We start from the raw sequence: 22,466 nt of genomic DNA on the forward strand, positions 1-22,466 counted from the left end.
GTAATGTGACCTGCAGGCAGTGATCTCCTCAGGAGCAGAGGGACGGTTTTACTGTCCAACCTCAGGCTGGGTGGTATATACTGACATTTTTGATTTGTTTCCAGTGAGACATTGAGTTTATATTGTGACTTTGCTGTTTTAATATTAGTGTTGCTGCTCTACAAACATCATTTAGTTTTATTCCTGTTCTAAATTGACTATCTTTGAAAAATAATTCCTTGTAAATCTACAGTATTAGTTCTCTCAGAATCTCTATCACATTATACCAAAAATTGGTATTGAAGGTGATATATCCCCAAGCGAATCAATATCGAATTGAATCAAATCGAATCAGGAAAACAGTGAAAATAGCCAGCCCTAGGAACAGACTGAAAAACACTAAAGAAAAAATACTTATATTCTATTTTTACCAATATGCCCCTTTAAACACAACACACTAAACTTTTAACTGTGCTGTATAGAAAAAATACTACAAAATACATATTGCCTTTGCTATAAAAGCATTTATAGAATGCTGATCTGCCGCATTTAAATGTGTTTTTTATAGTCTGAATGCACTGAGGCTGAGTGAGGACTGTGGAGCAGAAGGGGTGCAGTGTTGGTCAGACAGGCGCTCGGTGCTCAGGGGGAGGGGACCAGGGGAGGGATATGTAATGGCAAAGGAGTGGGGGTGGGGGTTCAAATACAGCTGTGCTTAGTCAAACTTTCGCGCAGGACGTGCCTGTGTCAGGGGGTGAACACTGTTATCTCTCCTCCGCTGTCTCTCTATGGGCGGTGACTTCAGCGGGAACTCAAGTGGCTGCAGTCGCAATTAAGCAACCACGCCTGTTGCGCTCTAATTTCCCTGAATTGCAGTACTTATACTACCCGTCCCCTGGAGCACAGGCTGTCTCCGGAGCTGCTCGACCAGACAACTTCATATCCATTGGATGATTTTTTTTTTTTTAACTTTTAATATTTTATTATCGCGAGAGCGCACATTACGAGCCTGCAGGGCCGACCCTGACCACTGTTCTCGGGCTGGGTGGTAATAGTCCGGTCGACCAGTCGCACTTTTGCGCAAGAACTATGGAGTACCTCAAGTTTTGTTTTGTGTTTTCATGTTGGATGAAGTTTGCAAATTGTGTCTACTCTACTGAAACACCTCAAGCTCCTGCGCCTATTCCTAAAGGTAAACTTTTTCCTCCTTCCTACTGTTTGCAGCTCGCCCCTAACAGAACAATCAAAATCATATTATTCCTCATTTAATCCAACACATCTTTACATCTGTCTGAGCTGTCGCGCTAAGTGTGAGATATGAATGATGTATTTTCGAGGATGTAATTACCGGCTGCATGTAAAGAGGCGCAGGTTGCATGCCTGTGGCTCCCTGTGCGTGAATCTGCCTGTGTCAGGCTCTACATATGTTGCAGCGTTAAATTACATGATAGTGTTCAACACAAAAGAACCGTCTGCGGTTTCTCACAATCCTGTTTTTATGTTATGTTGTCTGGCAGCACGCAGCAACCAGCTTTTATATACACATGTCAAGCTGTAAAATGTCAGCGCGAGAAATAACTCTGGTCGGTTTCACTTGTTTACACTTGCTTCAGGCTACAGTCAGACTTGAATGAAACCCAGAACAATCAGACACTTATTAGCCAGCATTCAACATAAATCAGAAATTCCTTTAGTATTTGATTTTAACAGCAAACAAGCAATTATGTGCTTGAGAAACAAGAGAGGCGGTTGTAAAGCTGTTATAATTGAAGGTTGATGGAGTGGAGCCAGGTACAACCTGAGTGCTCAGCTGTTGAGACACACACTGCGTGTATATAGGTTAAGCTCCCCCAATGTGTCACCGTTTTATTGACTTGTTGGCATTGAATTGCTCTAAATTACCCTTAAATCATTTCAGCGCAACACAGCCCCTTTTACAGTCACAGGGCACCTTGTAAAAAAACTGCAAACAACAACATAAGTGGGTGCATGTGTGTCTTTATACCAGTATGGGTGTCATAAGTACTGTGGGCTGATGCGTGAGTTGAGTCTGGAAATTTAGGACTTTTTAATGATGCATTTTGGTAAGGAGGGGGTGGAGGGGGCGGGGGTGGGGGGGGGGGGCAGTCTACTGTCAGGGAACAACAGCTGCCTTCAGTCTCAACAAGCTTGTTTTGTCCTCTGGTCAGGGCTAACCCCCGCACAGTAGCCACATTAACTTTACAAGGGTTAAAATGTTTGCTTATGAGAGCCTTGTTAGTGCACCTGGGGGGGGATTATATCATGAGGTTAAAGTGATACAGCTTGTTGGGATTAATACACTAAGCCTACTTAATCCCTCATGAATGGAATTTGGGGTATATCAGCAGCTGTAAATGAAACCTTTCACACTTTAAATGGACAAAGTAGTGCAATGACTTCATTCAGTGATGTAAACGTGGTTAACTGCATGCTACTTAGCTCCATCCCTTTAGATTTAACCAGGTGCCACATTTACAGAGAGACTTTCAAAGTATATGATGCACTACCGTTGCTAAAATTAGATTTTTACATCTTGCAATCTTGCTTCACCAGCTTAAAAGCTCTTTTCTGTTTCGAATAGAGGCATTTGAGGTTCATATAGATCTGATCTGTGTACTAAAAGGGCTGGGTCACCAAACATACATTTAAAATCTAGCCTACTTTTTTTTAAGTTTTTCCTTACGTTTCATTGCCAAAGGAACATCATGCACAGATGTTTCTGCAAACTCCCTCAGTGTGCAAAACAGTAAAACATGGTCCAGACCATACATATATATATATATATATATAGGTGAACTTTAACCTCTAAAGATGTTTTGATGCATTACACAAGGCACTGGCGAGAAATTCTACCAACTCAATTAACAGTTTATGGAGTATAAATCCATAAATAGTTTGCCGTGTTACAGTGCATAACTTTTATTGAAGCACACAAGCCAGAACACATTGCGTAAGGGATTGCATTACACGTTATATGCCCAGATTTGAGATGTACTGCGTAAGTTCTTTTGTGTCTCTCATTTTTCTGCTCCAAATAGAAGCCCTGTAGTTTGGACTAGGACACACTGCTAAAACACTCAAGCAATCCCGGGGCCTGTCTGGGTGGTAACGTCAGAAACACTCGAGTGTTACACCTATTGTATGAGGTGTTAACAGTGCAGAATATCAACTTGATGAGTCATTGTTTTTCCCCTCCAAGTTCTCAGCTTTCTTTCTTTCCAGAATCAAGCAGGATGCAGAGTAATGGGGTGAAAAGTGAAGCAAATAACTGATAAATATTCTCTATTAGAATGCCACATCAAAAAATAAAACAAGTCGTACATACTGTTTTAGATGGGGCGAGGTGCAGGTCTTCATAGTGATGGGGTATTACAAAGCAGAAATAGTCAAAAGGTTACAAAAACTTGTGCATTTACAGTATGAATGCCACCTGTGCAAGCTGATATGCAAGGACAGTGTTTCTCTGGTGGTTTAAACTTAATGCACATCCTGATACCTCCTCTCCAACCTTTCTCTAAGAGCACAATGCCTCTCCATTGATAGTAGCGCAGATGCAAACGGCGTAATTCAGCCATGAAAAGGGACATTAGAAGAAGCAGGAATGCAGAGCTCTGCCCATTTCTCACCTATGTACACCTTGCCAGTCGCTATGAACAGTGGACGTGGCTGTTGGTTTGTCGGTTTTGGAAAGTTACAAAAAGTGGGCGGCGCAGACCCCCACTGTCCGGCCCCTTGAATGGAGCCTTTCACTTATTTCTGAGTGACTGTGTGAATGCCATGCTGACAGCAAATATACTGGATTGAACTTGTAGTTCTTGTTGTGTGAGTTTAGGCCACTGACCGCTAATCTAAGACCCTGAGACATTTTACAATACTGGTGTCCCAGTAAGTGAAACTGCCAACTATCAGTTTGAACATAAAGATGCCACTTTCTAAAAACGGTAAAAGGTTTATTGTTCTCAAGATCTGTTTTAAATATCAACAGTATCAACAGAGAGATGTTGACACTGTTTACCTGGCAACAACTTTTGTATCCCTGACAGTTACAAGGCCATATTTCTTGGTGTGTGCGTGTACGCCGGAGACTATAAATGCCATTACTCAGTATGATCTGGTCTGCTTCCCACTGTTCCAAGGCGTCTTTAGATTAGACCTTTCCCAGACAACACTGACGTGTCGGCAGGGAGCGTTTTATAGAGAAGAAAAGGAAGCTCCACCTAAAGTTGTCCATGCCTTATATTCAGTAGAGCTCTCTATTGCCTGTAATTCCAGTCTAACAAACTAACAAACCCTGTTGGCAAGCCAAACCTGCAATCATGCCTCAGAACATTGTCACTATATCACCACGAGGTTGGTTTCGTGCCTCCTATTCAGCCAAATATGCGCTGTGTCGTCTTCTTTTTCTTTTTCTTTTTTCTTTGTCTCTTTTTTTTCTTAGCTGCATCTGAGGTATTCTGCCATCTGTCAAAGAGATAAGGTCGGCATGATATCAAGCAGACAACTCCCATGATGCAATGTCTTCCTCTTTAGCAATAATGAAAACAGATGACATTCAGTGAAATTGTCAGGACTATGGCTATTGTACAAATATCCCATTGTACTACGTAGCAAGTCATTTAAATGATTAGAGTGTGAAAGTGGGAATTGAGCAGCTGCTGATTTTTGGCAAGACATGTTGGCTAAATCTTGATACAACTGACATGGTGAACTGTTCAAATTGCCACAAATTAAGTTGTAGTCATCAGTAGTTGTCAACATATTGCAGATACTAAGATTGGAATATTCACTGTAACATGTCAATGTGATGTAGTTTTTAAAAGGAGAGAAGTGGCTGCAGGAAAATGAGACATCACAGTAAATAATCAGTGTACGACTGTCAGACGTTTGCAGCTTTATCCAGGGGAACTTGCCCTAGGTTGAATCACAGCTATAATCAGTAAAAAAATATACAAAATAAACAGAGACATTTACTTTTATGAAAGTGTTCCTGGTTATTACTTTAGGTGATTGACAGACTAACTGATACACTAACAAAAGGGATTTCCAAGGAAAAAATGTCAAAGTACTGCCATTTTCCTGTCCTTTTTAAGAGCCAGGGATTGCAGATTGTATTTAGTCACCATTGATGCCTGTTTAAATAAATCAGCAAGCTGAGAAGACGACGCAGATGCCAAACATGCTGTCTGGGAGCAGCTCACTGCTCCTCTTAAAGCATTTTCAATTCACTTTCCAGGTAGAGAAACGGGACCGTTTGAAAGAAGCAGCATGTGGTTGTACAGTTAAAGACTTGGCTCATATTCTCTTTGCTGGAAATTTTATCAAAATATAATAGCTTATATCGTAAAGTTGTGTTCTGCTTTAACGCTTACAGCAGTTCAGCACAAAAGTTAAAGCACAAGTTAGAACTTAAATTGGTAAACTCTAAGTTCATTATGTTGAATTAAACTAGGTGTGTTACTGTCAACAGTGAAGGATTTGAAGCTCTACAGTCGCACCGGATTGTGGTGAACAGAGGAAATGACCGCCCCAACTGTAATCATTACCCCGGACAGGAGCACAGCATGACATACACCAATTTAGTTATTTCATTCTTCGTTATAGTTGTTGTTGTAGGGTGGAATAAATAAATTAATCTTGATTCAAAATGACGTTTGACGAGACTACCAAATTGTTTCCCGACCCTGCACCGGTGACATCATGCCACATCCTAGGGCTAAAGTGCCTGTGGTTTGACATGTGTAATTGAAAACACAGGCTTATTCTGCAGATGCACTACATGGCTTGTGTGTTATGGAAATAGTGTGTTTTATCAATTATGGTGGCTCTGAAACGGCACTAGAAGATTAACTCTATTATAGCTGTGGGCGGCTAAAAATACCCTCTGACCAACAAACCTGTATGCATTAGGTTTTCTAGTCCCCTGCACAACCGTCCCTTAAATAAGGTGACTACAGATAATTACAAACACATGGATTACTCACCTGGCAACAATGGTTTGTTTTAGGCGACTAGGAATGTCTGCACGTCCAGGGGCTTCTGGCTTTTAGATATCTGAAGTGCTACCTCTGTGCTTGTACCTACAATAAAAATGTAATGCATTCTAAGGCTGGAAAATCTTTAAAAGAAACTTTAGGTTGAGTAGCATGCTATGTTTGACTGAGGGCTGAGGAATAAAGGGATGGCAGAATTACTTATGTGAAGACTGTACATTCAGACATTCAGTCCCATACATGATTTATATCTCTTCTCTCCGCTCTCTATGACAGCCGGCTTTTCACCTTCACCTGTGGCTGTTTGGATCAGGTATAAACCATAGACTATATATAAAGTGGACTTGGATGGACTTACACTTGTATAGCGCCTTCCGCCGACCATTCAAAGGGCTTTTCACACAATGAGTCACATTCACCCATTCACATACACATTGACACACTTATGGCCAAGGCTACCGTGCAAGGCTACACTTGATTACACTGTGCTGTTTTATGATTTATTACGAATCATTTTGTTGGCTTTACTCCTCATGCTTGTGTCTGTGCTTGTATATTTTTAAGTAGTCATTTCCGTAAAAGTTATTATACGTATTCCTCCCTGGAATTATCAGAATATCAACCTAATGTAAAGAGATGAAAAGCCTCTTAACTTCTTTTTTTTATGTGATTTTTAATGGTACAATCACTGATAAAATAATTTTGCCCTCATTTTAGCAAACTGTATTTATTTTTCTATGTAGTGACATTCTGATTAGGTCCAACCCACCCGTACGAAACTCGTGATATATGGAGGACTTTGTGGGGCTGCTGAGTCAGTTAATGCTAATATTTCTCATTCCATTATATTGCCACCTGCTACACAGCCATAACTAACTCGCACACCGATGGAACAACCATCGGGAGCAATGTGGGGTTCGGTATCTATCTCAAGGATACTTCAAAATACAGACTGCAGGATCTGGGGATTGAATCACGGATCTTCTGATTGGTGAATGACCCGCGCTACCTCCTGAGCTACAGCTGTCTTCTAAAGATTGGCACCATGTCTCCACTTGCTTCCTCCCACTGTATGAAAATACTACCAACTATAACCCAAATACTAGTGCTGCCATCTTGCATCATTTAGAGTCAGATGGTGCTTCTCAAAGCGAAGGAAGGATCTTTAAATGGCTGAATTTCAAGGAGGCTATGTCATTGAATCCCACTGAAGGACTGTTCCAATTTCAAAGAGCCTTCGAATTCAGGTCCTTCCTTCAGAGAATTTTCAAAGATGCAAGTGTGTATCCTCAGCTGCAAGCACCCACAATTCTTTGCACACAGTTTGCCAGAACTGAAGTCAGTGATGCACACCTGGCCTCTTGCTGGCCTGTTCCGATGTGTTTTCACTGAATGCCAGGAAGGAGTCTTGCCTAGCCTCTGTAGGACCCAACTCAGAATGACCCATCCTACCAAGGAAGCATCCTTGACTGTGAGAAGTACCAAGAGAGTGATTGAGAAGTGGAGCCACAGTACTGAGGTCCTGCTCATACACCCGCCTGACCCCAACTTAACTGCAAGCACACAGACTGACACACACAGCCGTCAATCATGACATCACACCCCCTTATTATAGCATCAAATAAGTCATTCAAACCAAATGTATCAGAAAAGTGAGCATGTGAACATACACCAACATGATAACAACTACCTAAAATGACAAGCTTTAGGAAAAGGTTTTAGACCTGTACTTTAATTTTTAGTTTGGCCCATGTCCCATCTATTATCGTGGAGGGTGCAGGGTTTATGACCTATACTGCAGCCACCCACAAGAAATATTTTGGCTTCACTTTAGGGAGCTGTCATGTCGTCCATCTTGAGATACAGTCCATGGTATAAACACATCTAACCTCAAACCAGGTCGGACAACACAGCAGGAACTACTTCTTTCCAAGCATATCCCAGTGCTTAGACCTCAAACTGGCTGTGATTGACATTTTTATAATTAGAATATATCAAGTGACAATGTGAAAAGGGTGGCTTGTAGCGATGGATATACAGAGAATTACCACCTGAATCTGCAGACCCCCTCGGCTTTACAGAGCTTTATAGAGTTTCAGCTCATTTTGTAGCTCTCTGCTCTGCAATTTTACTGTTTTGGTTCCCTCTCACTGCTATCATATCCTCGTTTTCAGCCACAGCAGGCAGCTATTTTCTCTGGAAAAGCTTTAAAAACCCACTGTACACTACCTGCTCAGCACCAAACGACAGACAGACACATTTAGCAGCTAAAGAGCCAGATATTTCCCTCGGGTGTTGGTAGGGAACCAAAAACAGAGCTGAAAGAGAATACTGGCATTACATACACCAGGTGGCCAGAAAAAATGACTCCAAATGAATGTTAATGTTACTCCTTAACTGCTTGATGTGTAGTAAGCAACTGTTCAACTAATTCACCACATTATCTTAAAAGGTGATGACAGGTTAACATATGTTCACAATCTGTTTCCGCTGCCCCCAAACTGAAAAAAACATCACCTATTGGAGGTTTAAAAATGGCATCGTGCTTCTCCAGACTACCCCTCGTCCATTTGATGAAGTCCAGAGAAGTAGTAATGTCTTGTATTACAGCTGGATGAAATGCAATTTTGTATTGATGGCGAGATTAGCATCTTACTAGTTCCAGCTGTGTCCCTAAGCAGCAGCATTTGAATGTTGTTTTTTTTTAGTAAAGTGAACAACTTTTCCAAGTTACAAAACCACTATTTGATCGTAAGATAAAATACAGGTAGTGCCAGATTTACAGTAACCTCTACATACACATGAACATGACACTTTCATCTTCTGCAAAATGGATCTGAATGACCATCAGGAATGTTTTGCAGGCCCCTGTGGACAGAGAGACATTTCTTCTCTGAATTAGCTTGGTCAGTCTAAAATATGGATTTTGGACTTGTCTTTGCTTACACACTGATGTCTTTAAAATGCTGTCTTCCCCTTGCTGTAGGCCACCGCCTTACTTGCCTTTCAGTTTTCTCTACTTAGGCATTACCTTGCATTTACTTCGGACATGTGCAACGAGTCTGTCTCCATTTGTATTCCTGCTAAGGTGGCCAAATTATGACGACATCCACCACGCATTACATACCAACAGAAAACTCTAATGTTGATATGCAACCTGGCTTGAAATTCCACAATCTTTTAGAGTAAACAGTCACCAAGATGGGGAGGGTGTACATGACTTTGAGTAATACCATGAGGGGTTTCAACAGTACAACGTGGCAGTGTGTGTTACTGTTGAAATTTTGGCAAAGCTCAAATGCTAAGGCTCATCTATGAAGAGTAAACACCCTGGAGTGTTACACTCAGCATATTTAAACAATTTCTTACCACTCTCCATGTACCCTGATAGTGATATCTACTTTCATTATTTCGGTTCACTGACGTGAGATAAAGTTAAAGTCACATTTCATATAATGACTGCGGGCTTTTCAGGAGGGTGCTCATCCCCTGGCAAATCTCCAGGTCTAGGCATGGCACACTGGGTTGCACTCACAGAAAACAGCAGAATTAAGCATTACTGTGCAATCCTTGCAAGTATAAATCAGATCTGATTTGGTTTAAAGCAATGTCCCCCCCCCTCATCTCATAGCCCCTTGCTTTACCTTGAGATTAAAGGCAGACTCAGTCAGATAGATGTGAGGACAAAGGAATATGGACTATTAAACTCCTTGCACTTTCCTTTGCCTGACACTCTTTGTGAATTCTGTTTACTTGAATGACCAAAATAGAAAGAACAGTGGTTTGTGTTCACTAACTAGGAATGTCTCGTCAAAGAGGAAAGATCCTGTTATCCTTACGCTCAAGGCCAGGGAACATTCCCATGATATCGTTTCCCGTTCTGCAAGAAATGCTTACTTAAGCTTAGGCTCCAGCCAGTGAGTCAGAACTTTTGCTCATCGAAGTGTGAAAGTTTACCTAGACGGCCAGTCCCATGTGGTCTAAAGAAAGAGTGAGAGGGAGTGAAAGACCATTTGGTGTTGATGCCTTTCTTGGAGAAGAGTTATAGCGGCACTGTATGAGCTGCATTCCTCTCCTCCTGTGGGCTGTTCATACAGTGCTGACATGAGAGGTTCCTGTGTTAACTCTGACTAGACATTCATCCTCCACAATCACACTGATCTAAACACATCTCCTTTTAAGGGTTGCCATCTGCATCTCAGTTTTATTTCATTATGAGTGTGATTCACATAAAAAGACACATCAAAGGACTGGCCAGCTGACCCAGGATTTAAATCTGTCATTAGATTAGAAAGTAGATTTGTACGTCTTTTATCCTTAAGTAATTGTTTCTTCTCCTTGGGGATTCATTTGAACAATGAAGCACAAGAAGCATCCTTACTAACAGAAAATCATACACAGTCTGCATGATGCATGAAATAGGCAAATACTCTGATTGGTCTTGACACCTCTGAGCTATTCATAAATTAAAGGCAAAGGGAAATCAAGTGAGGCATTTTGGCTTTTTCAGATGAGTGTGTTAGGGATGAAAGAAAAAGACTAATCAGCACAGTCATGGAACCATGAGCTAACCAAATATGACAATAATTAGGTTACCTTGGCAAAATTTTGAAAATGATATGTGCCTGTTATGGTAATATTTTACACACAGATATCAACATTTTAATCAGTGACGTTAGAGTAATTCCCAGGTTGTTAACCTAAGATTTAACTTAGTAAATGTGTATTTGAAATAAAACAGTAAGTGGGCGTTAATCAATGGTGTAGCATAGAATTGGTTGTCATCTGCATACATGCTAGGGGTAGGACTCTCTAAGTACCTCACGATTCAATTTGATTCTGATTTCGAGGGCTACGATGCAATTACAAAACAATTATAGATGTATCTAGACATATCAATTTTTTTATTTATTTCTATACATGATAATTTTTAATCATTGTGTGGCAACTTGATACTTCTAAAACATAGCACATTTGTAATAAACTAATTTTCTTCCATTATCTTTTATCAATATAATAGTAGTAGAACCTAAGCACAATGCATGTTTTATGTATGTTATATTTCACCATCCGATTGGTTGAGTCGTAAGAAACTTACAGCTTGGTCCTACATAATTTTTGAGAATTGGGTTTAAATTTCTGATTATTTTGTGATGCATCTAAGAATAATTGTTTCCCTTACTCCTTGTAAACAATGACGCTAGGACTATATTTGTGGGTGATGGACCCCAGTGGATGCAAACATACAGACACAGGGTGGGATCAAGGATTTAGCTAAAGACATGTATGATTTAGTGGCATCTAGTGGTAAGGTTGCAGAACTGAAACTTCTCCCGTGTGCCAAGTGTGTAGGAGAACTATGGGGGCCAATGCGAAAATGCGACTGGCCTTATCTAAAGCCAGTTTTTGATTTGTCCTTTCTGGGCTACAGTAGAACAACATGGAAGAGGACTTGCTCTGTATGTAGATATGAACTGGTCATTCTAAGGTCATGTAAACACAGCTATTCTGACTTTTAGGTGATTATAGACCAATGAAAACATAGTTATGAATGTAATAAAGTTATGCCAATAGATGTCCATAAATCTTACACATTGGACCTTTGACAGTCTTTCTTAAAATATTGTGCCAAACTGATAACAAGATAATTACCAGGCAAGAAACAGAAAGCCCAATCAAAATCTGGATTCAAAGCAGCATACTGACAACCCTCATTTCAACATCATATGGAAAAGTAGACATGTGGCCTTGGCTTGGCATAGAATTTGCAGATCATAAGTCTTCGCGATGTGCTTTGTGATGTATTTGGAGACAATATCACAAAATCCAGCCAAGGTTTCCAGCTGAGTTCACATGAGGCCTCTGTAAATCTGAAGGGATTCTTTTCCACCAGGAGTTGTGTATGGAAAAGCCATGAAAGAGATCTGCTGACGTGTTTGTTTAATGTAGGAAATAAAAGTGTCCGTCTCATATCTTTTAAATCAAAGGTGGTTTGCATCCCCAGGCTGTACTTAACAGGGAGCTTGCTTGTTGAGATGCACTGATGTGGCCTGCATGTTTACAACTGGAGGAAAGTGAGTGGTTCCATAAGGTCAGGGCAAAGTCACCGAGGGGTAATTGGTGGGTGCTGTCAGCCTATTTCATCCTGAAGGCACATTTTTTCAGTGACATCACAGGCAGTCAGTGTTTTTGTTTTAAAAATGTGTACAAAAGCACAGCTCTTAGTAGTTTAGCATTTATGAAATTAACATATGTAAGTGATACTAGAGCAGGAAGCACAACCTCCAGCTCACCACTGGCATTTATTGCACAAATACAAACAATGCTACTGGTGATGCTTTTTTTTTTTTTTTTATATGAACAGAAATAATAACTGAGTTCATTGCAGAGTGAAATACAAAACATGTGTCCTGGCTGTAATCAGAGCATTATGAATAAACATGTGTCCTGGCTGTAATCAGAGCATTATGAATAGTGAAATTTCCTGGAGGTCTCCAAATATTGCCAAGAAATCTCAGCAGAGCATTCTTCAGACACCAGTCAGAGCTGCCTGCTAGACAGTCCAATACCTTCGGACACCCCCTCCCCACTGCACCTTAAATTGAAGGGGCTGTGTCCAACCATGTCTGCAATCTTCCAATACAGACATTCCAACATTCACACACACTTTACGCTGTGATTGACCAGCTGTACAGAGGTGAGAGAGTAAGCTGTGTCTGAACTCAGTTTGAAGCTCTCTTTTTTCATTTGTTATGTAACAATGTGTGGCACTTTTGATGTTGGAACACTGTGGATGGCCTCCACAAGAGACTGTCTGAAAGTGTGCTCCATTATCCACATATTTGAACATCAATAAGATATATTTTTGTTTAAAAAAGGCCCTTAGCTTTGCCCAAGGTTTGCTTCACACAGCAAGAACGGAGAAAAATAGAAGCCTAGTTTGATTTAGAATGTATCTTTTTGCCAGACGAATTGGTCCTCACACATGCACATATTACATTGAACATATCTAACTGCCAGAAAATGTGTTTCCACAACGTGTGAGATACTAACCCCTCTCTGCACTACGCTTCATCATCCCAAGCCAAGAACAAGAACATAGACTCACCTGTGGCCCAGAAAAGGCATCCCCTTCCCTCTGTGCAGTGCTTAATTTAAAACTCACGTTGCTCTGAATCTGCTCAGTTCGAGGCAGACAGGGAACTATTTCCAACCTGTAAAAGAACCTCTGTGTCAGAGGAGTACTGGAATGGCTATTAGAGCGACGACAGGGCCGCAGGCTAGACTGGGATGACAGAATGGCTAAGTCACATTGACAGGAAATGGATGGAAAAGAGCCACAAGGAGGCTGCATGTAATGGACTTAAAGTGTGGATGAGTGGGTGGGAGATGGGTGATTTTGATTTTGCTGACACATAATGATTTAGTATAAGACCTTGGCTCTTGTATGCCCTCAGGCTTTGTTAGTTACTTCTCCGGTGTGAGAATAAAGTACAGATACAGTGGATGTCAGGAATCTCAATTTATGTCCAACTTTTAAGCATCCACAGAGCACTGACTGTTCAGCACATATTATTTCTGTTTCTGATTATTTTTGTTGGGTTTATTCTATATCCCTATTCCAACTTTCCTCTTCTATGGCAGCTGGTTTGTACGATCACACAGTTGTGGTGAGGGGGCTTGTACTGAATGAAAAGTGACATCAATATATCTTTTTTTATAGTGTGAATATTTATGTACATGTTGAGATTTGCTGTGCAGTCAACAAGATAAATAAATGAGCACCAGGCTAACGGCAAATATCCACAAAAATGAAACAATGCAGGCATGTTAATCTTTGTATTCTAGTTTTTTAACTGTGTTTTGGGGCAGAGTGCACTTTCGGGGCCTTTATAGGGCCCTACTGTGTTCTCTAGAATACTTCCAATCCTACTTGCCAGTGTCCAATAAATCATTTACAAGGGTTTAGTGGAACATAGTGTTGTATATTAAATAGAAAGCAGATTGGCTCTCGAAACATGAAAAGCAGGATTAGTATTCAAGTGGTCCTATAAAGCCATATTAAAGTGTCATTAACTTTTTGCTGGCCTGCCTGACTGCTTGCCGGAGCAACATTAACATTTGGCACTTTTTGAATATATCTCTGGGATGCTGGAAACTAATGCTGTGTAGTCCCCCTTCATGCACTAACAGAGTTTGATGAACCGGATCTAGAGATCCGGGGGTACTTCCTTCCTTGGCTCACAATCACATATTTCAGCCTTTTTGTTTTTTATCAAGGCTATCCTCAGATGGTTTTAGAAAACATAATAGAACAAGTGAAAAGAAGCTTAGTGGGTGTAATCTAGTCCAGCTTCACATGAGGCTATGGTGCTAATTTGTATTTGGTCTAACCCTTCCTTAAACCTCAGACATCAGCACTCATGGCCACTGGAAATGTCCTGGAGGTTTATGGGAGTTCCTTTGACACAAGAAGAAAGAAATTATGTTTAAAAATACGCTTCTGTTTTTGAATCAGATCATAACTACAGTAGATGTTACTAATTTGAGATGTAGGTTTAGCCGGCTAAACCAAATAGCTACCAGTTTGTTGACATAAGTCTGAGGTTTAAAAGAGCTTGGTTGACATAATTTGGAATCTCAGGACTTTATATATAAGCGTCAAACACTAGACATATTCCTGTGGATATCCTTCAGTGGAAACCAAGAATTTGCTTTAAATTCACAACTTAAATGCCGCAAGAGTATATCCGCGTATCCCTATAATTTGGTCACCAAAAAATATGTGATGACTTTATAAGTCCCATAAGTAAGGTTGTGGAAATGTGTTTCTGTCTTTTGCAGAAAAATTACTCGTCCTCACTGTTGCCACGGAGGAAACAGATGGCTTCCTCCGCTTTATGCAGTCTGCAAACTATTTCAAGTACAATGTGAAGGTAAGACTGTCTTCTCATATTTTAAAATTATACCCACAAATGTGCGTCTTGTCCCCGCTAACGAAGCGACACTCCCACAGCAGCCAAATGTTTTCAACACACACTTCCCAAGATTGATTGGGCCTGTTAAAGGAAACAAAGTGCAGCAAGCTACGAAAACATCCATCTGAAAGGGATACTTCTCAAAGTGGGTCCGGAATTCCCCTCTGAGGTTGAAACCAGCAGTAAAAAAAATGAAAAAGATTGTTTTTTATGCTCAGAGGTCAGAGTCAGTGCGCAGCCTGCATTTGCTCAGGCTTTTGCCATTCTGTGTGACCCTGCTGCACATGTTTTTGTTCCATCTTGTGCCGAAACATACTAGCAAGCTACTGTGCCAGCCTTCTAGGGGCTTGGTGTGTACTCATCTTTGTACGGCAAACCCAATGAGACTTATAAGTAAACAAAGAATAAGAAGTATCTGATAATTTTACTTCAGCATAGGTGTTACTCAATGTTAAAGATCCTGTGTGTGTGAGATTTAGGGGGATTTAGTGGCAGCTACTGGTGAGGATTGCAGATTGAGGATTGAAGTGTTCATTGTGCAGGAATTTTTACCATGAGCTGAATTGTCCGCAGAGGTCTTTTCCTTTCCAAAGCAAATGGACCAGTTGATTAAAAACAGTAAAAACAGTGAATAAAGCAGTTTCACATTACAAGTAAGTGATTCTCCTAAGTTGTTTGGCATGTCGCACACGGGACGCTATTCCACCACCTGCTAATGTTTGCTTACCGATTTTCTCTGATAACTTACTGTGTGCTCACCTTATTTCTGATCCATACATTCAGGAGGTTTTTACCATGAGCCAAATTGTCCACAGAGGTCTCCTCCTCTCCAAAACAAGAGGACCTGGTGATTTAAGCCAGTAAAAACACTGAACAAAGCAGTTTCATGTCACAAATCCAAGGTTGTTTGGCATGCCAGACCGTTCCCTATGTAGATATAAACGGCTCATTCTACGGTTATGAAAACATGCTGACTTTTATAGTAGCTTTTAGGGCCAACAACACAATGACGTCAATTTGATAGCTGGGAGCGAAACATGACTTGCCACCACAGAGCTGTAGGCTACATAGGAGTCTTAAAATGTGTGACTGGGTGCTAGAATAGAAGGAGTCATGGCTTAAAAGTTAACTTTTATCACATTACAGTCGTTACCCTTCAACATAAACAAAGACAACTATGGTTAAATGTGATAAGATGAAAGGACTAGATGGAGGTGATGATCAAAAATGCTCATGTGTAGCGCACACTTCATATAAGGTTAGGGAAGAAGTATTTACTGTTGTAGGGATAAATAACATTATGTGTATTAAGGGTTATCATGTCCACCTCATCAGAAACTGGGGAGGTATTAAGATGAATATTGGATTTCTCTGTGACGCTAACTTTTTAGAGCATTAGCTAACGTTAGCTTCGATAGCAAAACAAACGGGAGGAAACCGTTCAAGTGTCGTCCTCCTTTGTAAGATTGGCATCGTAATCATTTACAACGCCGGCCATCCCACCTTCAGCAATCCTGCCAAATCATCCATCCACTGCGCTCTGCCACTCTGAGAGTGCGGCACTCTGGATAACCTAATAGAACATTCCGACAGCACTCCGAATTTATGAACGGTCCAGTCTGTGCCAGAGTGCACTCAGGCACTTGGAATAAGTATTTCTGAATGCACCACTCGTCTTGTCTAAAACAAGCCAACAGAACTTGCTAGCTAGCGCTAGCTAATGTCTGTGAAGAACTGTATTGCCTCCAGCTAAGCCCCACCCACTGAAAAATGTCATACTGTACTGTATGACACTGTACTACATTAAAATAAACATACCAATTATAATATCTTCTACTTCAAACAATATATCCCCCTAAATCCTCCAGACTGGACCTTTAACTCGGCCCATTTGGATTCCATTATAAGGCTGCCTTGCCTCATGCTCTTATCTACATCTCGCCACACATCTGCATACTTTATTTTCATTCACAGTTGTTTACTAACCAGTGAGATTGTGTCTTGTTTAGTGAAGTGTGTTTTGGCAGCATTTACACACAGGAGCTTAAAAAAATCTGCCACTCAAGTTACCACTGAGGGTTAGTGGACCCTCTCACTCTGCCTTACTCCAGGAAAGTTCTTGGAAATGTCTTACATATTAGAAAGTGAGAATTTCTCTCCCATTGGCAGAATTACTACCCAGTCTTGAAAAAAATGAGTGACGGCCTTTAGAGGTTTGGTTATTTTTACAGTGCTGCTAGGCTGCCTTCTGGTGAAGTCTGGTGTCAAGCCATTTCATGTTGGGCTCTACAACTTCATCTGTTTTGTCTCAGGTGCTGGGAATGGGAGAAGCGTGGAAGGGTGGTGATGTGGGTCGCTCTATCGGCGGAGGGCAAAAAGTCAGACTACTGAAGGAGGCCATGGAGGCTCTGGCTGACCAGGAGGATCTCATTGTCCTTTCTGTGGACAGGTATGTTGACAAACAGACATTTTTAGCTTTTTTGTATTGTTTGTTATTCATGTTTTATTTGCTCACTTGTGTTACTTTTCTTTGAGGTTGAGCTCTGATATGAAATAAAACAACGCCATATAAAACATTCCCATAACGGGAGCGGGACCTTTAATCACTGTGTAGATCTATGAATTAGAAATCAAACTAATTTTCACAATCACAGACTATAATGAATGCTTTGAAAGCGATGCCTCCTCCGTGAGAGGGGTTCCTGCCCATTCATGTAGCTCTTAACCGCCCTCCGCTCATTCATGTTAAGGCATTATTACAGAGCGTCGGCAAATATACGAGGAGAGTAATTTTCACGTGCAGGTAGCTGAATGATGAGTTTTCAGAGCCGATGGAAAGTTTTACTGAGTTAATGTGAGTGGTTTAGAATAATAACAGCTTTGCAGGCCATATTTCCTCAAATGGAGCAGAAGATGATGATACTTAGTGCACCATGTCACATGAATAATGCAAGCTATAATTGCTGTGCGAAGTTGTCACACCCTTCAAACAGGTAGTAAATTGCATCTGTGCTTCAGACATTCAAATGTATTTTATGTATTTTAAAATTTTAATCCTGTTGGACCACCTTGCCAGGGTTGACAGTGTCTGGTTCAGTCACAGCCTTACTTTTTGTCCCATATATGTAATTCACTTTCTGAGTTGAAATTTATTCACTGTGTTGTTGAGCTCTGAGCGTGGGCTGAAATTCGCATAATGAAAAGAATGATTGCATGCAATTCAAAAGCCATATACCTTGAACAGAGACTTCAATTGCCAGTCACAGCCAGAACATTTTCGGTTGCTCTGTGCACATTTGCAATTGGTAGGAATTTGTCATGGATGTAGTAAGGACTTTTGGGCTTTTAAAATGGAAAATGTAACCAGTTAGGGAGGTTTCTGTATTTTCAAACACCAAACCTTTGTAATGCCAGTATAAAAAAGTGGTGGTTTTCACTTTAGAGTTTAGGAGTTATGTTTTCTCTCACTGATGCACAACACTTTCAGATATGTTTGCCAGTTTGGTGGGTGTGACAAGGGTTAAAGCCACTAATTCATGGTTGAAACCCAGTGGAATGGGGACAGTCAGTATACAAACACACAGCTGAGTCCATTGTCCATCATTAAATATGTATTGAAACATAAGCTTTAAGTGCTCTCTATTAATTACTTAAATCTCCAGTGAGGAACTTTTGTCTCCCCTCTCTGGCAGTGAGAGTAGTTACACAAACTAGGTGAGCTTGCTGTGTCTTCCAGCCTTCAGGAGCACTCTTTCAAGGGCACGTGTCTGGAGCATCCGATTCAGACACTTTCCTTGGGTGCTTCTTAGAATTTACCATAGCTCCCATCTAGGGATGTCAGTTTTGGTTATGGCCTGACATCCATAACCAATAAGTATCCGGTTAATTTTCATGAAAAAACGCAAAGTTAGATGAAATACAAGAGGCTTTTCCTTTTGGTATATGCTTTGTTGACTCAGTGTGAGCATTAGCATATCATTTCAAAGCACTTTCCATTTAGAGGTGGTGTGATTTTAATGTTTTGTGTTTTAAATGTATTGTCGGGTATGCTGACGGACAACTGACTAGCTACATTAACATTTGAAAACATAGTGCCCACTGCCCACCCTCCGATCTCCACTGGTTAGCTTACTTTTGTCTTGGCCGCTCTGCAGTGCGCACCACCTAAGTTTGGTGGGAGTTAGGTTAGCTAGCGCCTAGTCTGAGTGGGCGGAAGTTCGCTGCATAGATCAGCCTCTCATTGGGCGGAATGAGCCACCCGCTGAAGTCCCGCCCTACCACCTCCGGTTGTGTAGCAGTTTTCAAGTGCACCGTTGCTGTGGCACCGCCAAGAACGATTGTGATTGGCTGAAAGAAATAAAAAAAGCCGGGGCGTTTTTTTCTCCAATCTTAAAGTGAGAGTCGGCGCAGCCAGACCTTTCTTTTCTTGAGAAAGGTCTGGTGAGCGAGACTAGCTAGCGCCTCAACTCATTTACTATTACTGCGGGTAACGTAGCCCCTGTGAGTAAGCGGCTTCATTTTGAGAGGCAAGACCCCTTTAGCAATGTTAACAATGTTAGCAGCACTAGCCGTGTTGTAACTGGCAACAGTGCTAACAGAGCTTACAGTGAGACACATACTCACTGGGATGATCTGGGGGGTGACAAGAGGGTGGGCACAATCTTTTTACAGCAATGGTGTTGGGTTGGGATGGTGTTACTAGTGGCAAGGACGGTGGATAAACTGAGATGGCCCACTTTAGATTTATTTCCTGGAGTACAGATTAAGATCGTTCCCTTAGTCCCATAGTCACTTACGTAGATATTGGACCCATTGTGTACAAGCCAGAACCCTTCTAGACATTCTGACACTGAAATGGCGTTTTTTCCCAGACACACAAATCAAAATTAACTTTGTTGGAATCATGTCTCTGTTTTAGCAACATACTCTCGCAAGTTCTGGCAACAATTGACATGATCTTACCCTTGATTGATATCAGACATTAAGCTAGCAGATAATGAGAAAAAACTTTAAATTTGTACAGCATATAGTGTTGTAACGTTTGGAATCTGATTTAATTTATACACGAGTATCTTTGCTAGCTGTAATCACCAAATGAGCAGTGCAGAGTGGCCAGGGCTTACCAGTGGAAACCAGTTGGTGGGATGCATGTACATGCAGCAAGCAGGCTGTCTGTTTTGCTCCAGACCTGGGTGGTGCACTGTGTAGTTAAGGAGGAGCAGGAGAATTAATCTATATCTGCCCTGCGAGCTATTGATAGAATTCCACTGGTAACTCGAGTGTAGATGAGTCCTCTAATTAAATGGGTTTCGAATACCAAGAGTGATCTTAGTGTTAAGATAACCTCTAAAACCAAGTCCAAAGCAAATATCGCAGTCACAGTCACAGTTAGTTCTGTTGTAGGAGCAAAGAAATGAAGCAATCTCCAATGATAACAAAGTCATCACCCACAAAGAGAATGTGACACAGTTCATTCCCAGGCCATGTTAGTCTTATTTTTTTTTTAATAATTAACTTTAAACATGGTCATGAATGTTTTGTATCCTCTTTATACAGCAGTGACTATGATTGATGAGTTAACAAGGAACAGAGGGTTCTTGTATGGACATGTGTCGGCCAGATGTGGATACAGTAGGGCTTACGGCTTTCTCACCTACGCTAGACTTCTCTTCCTCTCATCACATGCCTGACTGAGGTGGTTCAGGATGTCTTTTCCATTTCCTGCCACTTTATATAAATTAAGTGTATAATGTGCAAGATTTTTTTTTTTTTTTGGATTGGTCAGTTTTAGACTACTGTGTATAGAGCACAGACGCAAGTACAGAACCGAAGTCATTTCCAGAAGAGGTTGTTTTATAGTCAGTGACTGTGTGGAAATGGTGTCACCAAGATGAATCAGCTCTTTTACTGTTATGACTTCACACCTCTAAGTACAATCGCCTGAAACATTAGGAGTTTCCATAGCCTAAAAATTCTGCCCTTTGAATTACAACATGCGTTTAAACAAGTCACCACAAGGCCTATTTAAAGGGTTAGGCGCTTTTTCCTCCGTCTGTCACAGAGCTCTGTGTGTGAATGTCTGTCAAAGCAGGACTCTTCTGGGAAAGACTTTCAGTAATAGTCGAGAAATGCTCGCCTATACGATGCTCACTCACAAAGAATGCTCACTGTTTACATTTAGATTCCTATCTGTCTCAAGCAAGTCATGTGTCAGATTCAAGATAAAATACCTTAAGAAAACTGCCAGGCTGTCCCTGAAGGGAGGAGCATGATACTGATCTGTTGTATTTAATTTTAAATCCTTTCTTTTAGCTATGATCTTATCTTTGCCGGAGGACCAGAGGAGATTCTCAGGAAGTTCCAGCAAGCCAATCACAAGGTGCTTTTTGCTGCAGAGGGACTGATATGGCCAGATAAGCGACTAGCTGACAAGTACCCCTCAATTCGCAGCGGCAAGCGCTACCTCAACTCTGGAGGTGGGTTCCAAAAATTCGAAATATGATCAAAATGTTTTGACCTGTTGAATCTTCTCTGTCACAGCTAGCAAGATGCTATTTTAACACATTGCTTGGATAATGCAAAGTCACTTAATTGCTCAAGTATTCTGTAAAATAAAAGTAGATATTTAAGTGTCACGCTTACCATGGTGTATCCCTAACCCAACCCCAACCTCATGGTCAATCCTAACCCTACTACCCTTAACCCTACCCCGAGTAATTCTAACCTTAATTGATACCCGTACACTCATCTGTACAGATTGATGCAATAAAATTAATTTCATCATATGAAGACAATATTAAGAATCCCACAAACTAGTTTTTAGAGAGTAATCTAGTTGTAAACACCAACTTGAATGTGTGCACATGGGTTTGTACTTTAAACTATCAGCTGTCAAAGACTGAAGTCATGCAGGCCTTGGAATTCAGGAGGCTGAGCAGCAGTGCAGCCTCACTGTTGTTGGCTTAACCTCAAGAAATGACAACAGACTGGTGTTAGTTCTAAAATATAAAACCACTAGACATTTATTATTATCTCTTGCCATAAAACGGAAGTTTATTTTCCCTGTAAACTGGCTCCTTGAGGAATTTCCTGTCCAAGTAGACAGGAGGTGACAGAAGCCCATTCATGTGAATACTGAATGCGAACTTTGTTCCTTTTCAGCCACTTTCTAAGTGGTCACCTTTCTTAATTTTGCATTGGCATGCAACTACATTACAAGTAAAAGATGTTTGCAGGCATAATAATATAAGGAGCTTTATACAAAATTCAGAGCGAGCAACTATTTGCTATGTAAAGACACAGTGGAGAGATTGTGTCCTGAGCAGAGAATGAAGTCATGCTCCCTCTCTGTGTGTGCTGTAATATGAGCTTCTTTGCTATTTGTTTTGGTAGACGATCCATGTCAATGTATGTGAGTCCCTATTTGTGTATCCTACTGGCTAGCTAATCAGCGCCAATCTGCACTGCGCTCATACAGCGGGTACTGCTGATAATGCTG

General features: G+C 40.9%; 1 protein-coding gene across 2 annotated transcripts in view; it reads left to right on the forward strand.

Annotated features, from left to right (window-relative positions):
* The first annotated feature begins 715 nt into the window (after nucleotides 1-715).
* The window catches only part of plod2 (procollagen-lysine, 2-oxoglutarate 5-dioxygenase 2), a 40,783-nt gene continuing 19,032 nt past the window's right edge, over nucleotides 716-22,466 (forward strand). For both annotated transcript variants that reach the window (XM_050056887.1, XM_050056888.1), the window contains exons 1-4: nucleotides 716-1,171; nucleotides 14,835-14,926; nucleotides 17,281-17,417; nucleotides 21,281-21,444. In XM_050056887.1, coding sequence (XP_049912844.1) covers nucleotides 1,069-1,171; nucleotides 14,835-14,926; nucleotides 17,281-17,417; nucleotides 21,281-21,444 — 496 coding nt within the window. In that variant the 5' untranslated portion in view covers nucleotides 716-1,068. The remainder of the gene's footprint in view (nucleotides 1,172-14,834; nucleotides 14,927-17,280; nucleotides 17,418-21,280; nucleotides 21,445-22,466) is intronic.

This window comes from Epinephelus moara, chromosome 11 (assembly GCF_006386435.1).
Source record: "Epinephelus moara isolate mb chromosome 11, YSFRI_EMoa_1.0, whole genome shotgun sequence".
In the NCBI taxonomy this organism is placed as follows: domain Eukaryota; kingdom Metazoa; phylum Chordata; class Actinopteri; order Perciformes; family Serranidae; genus Epinephelus; species Epinephelus moara.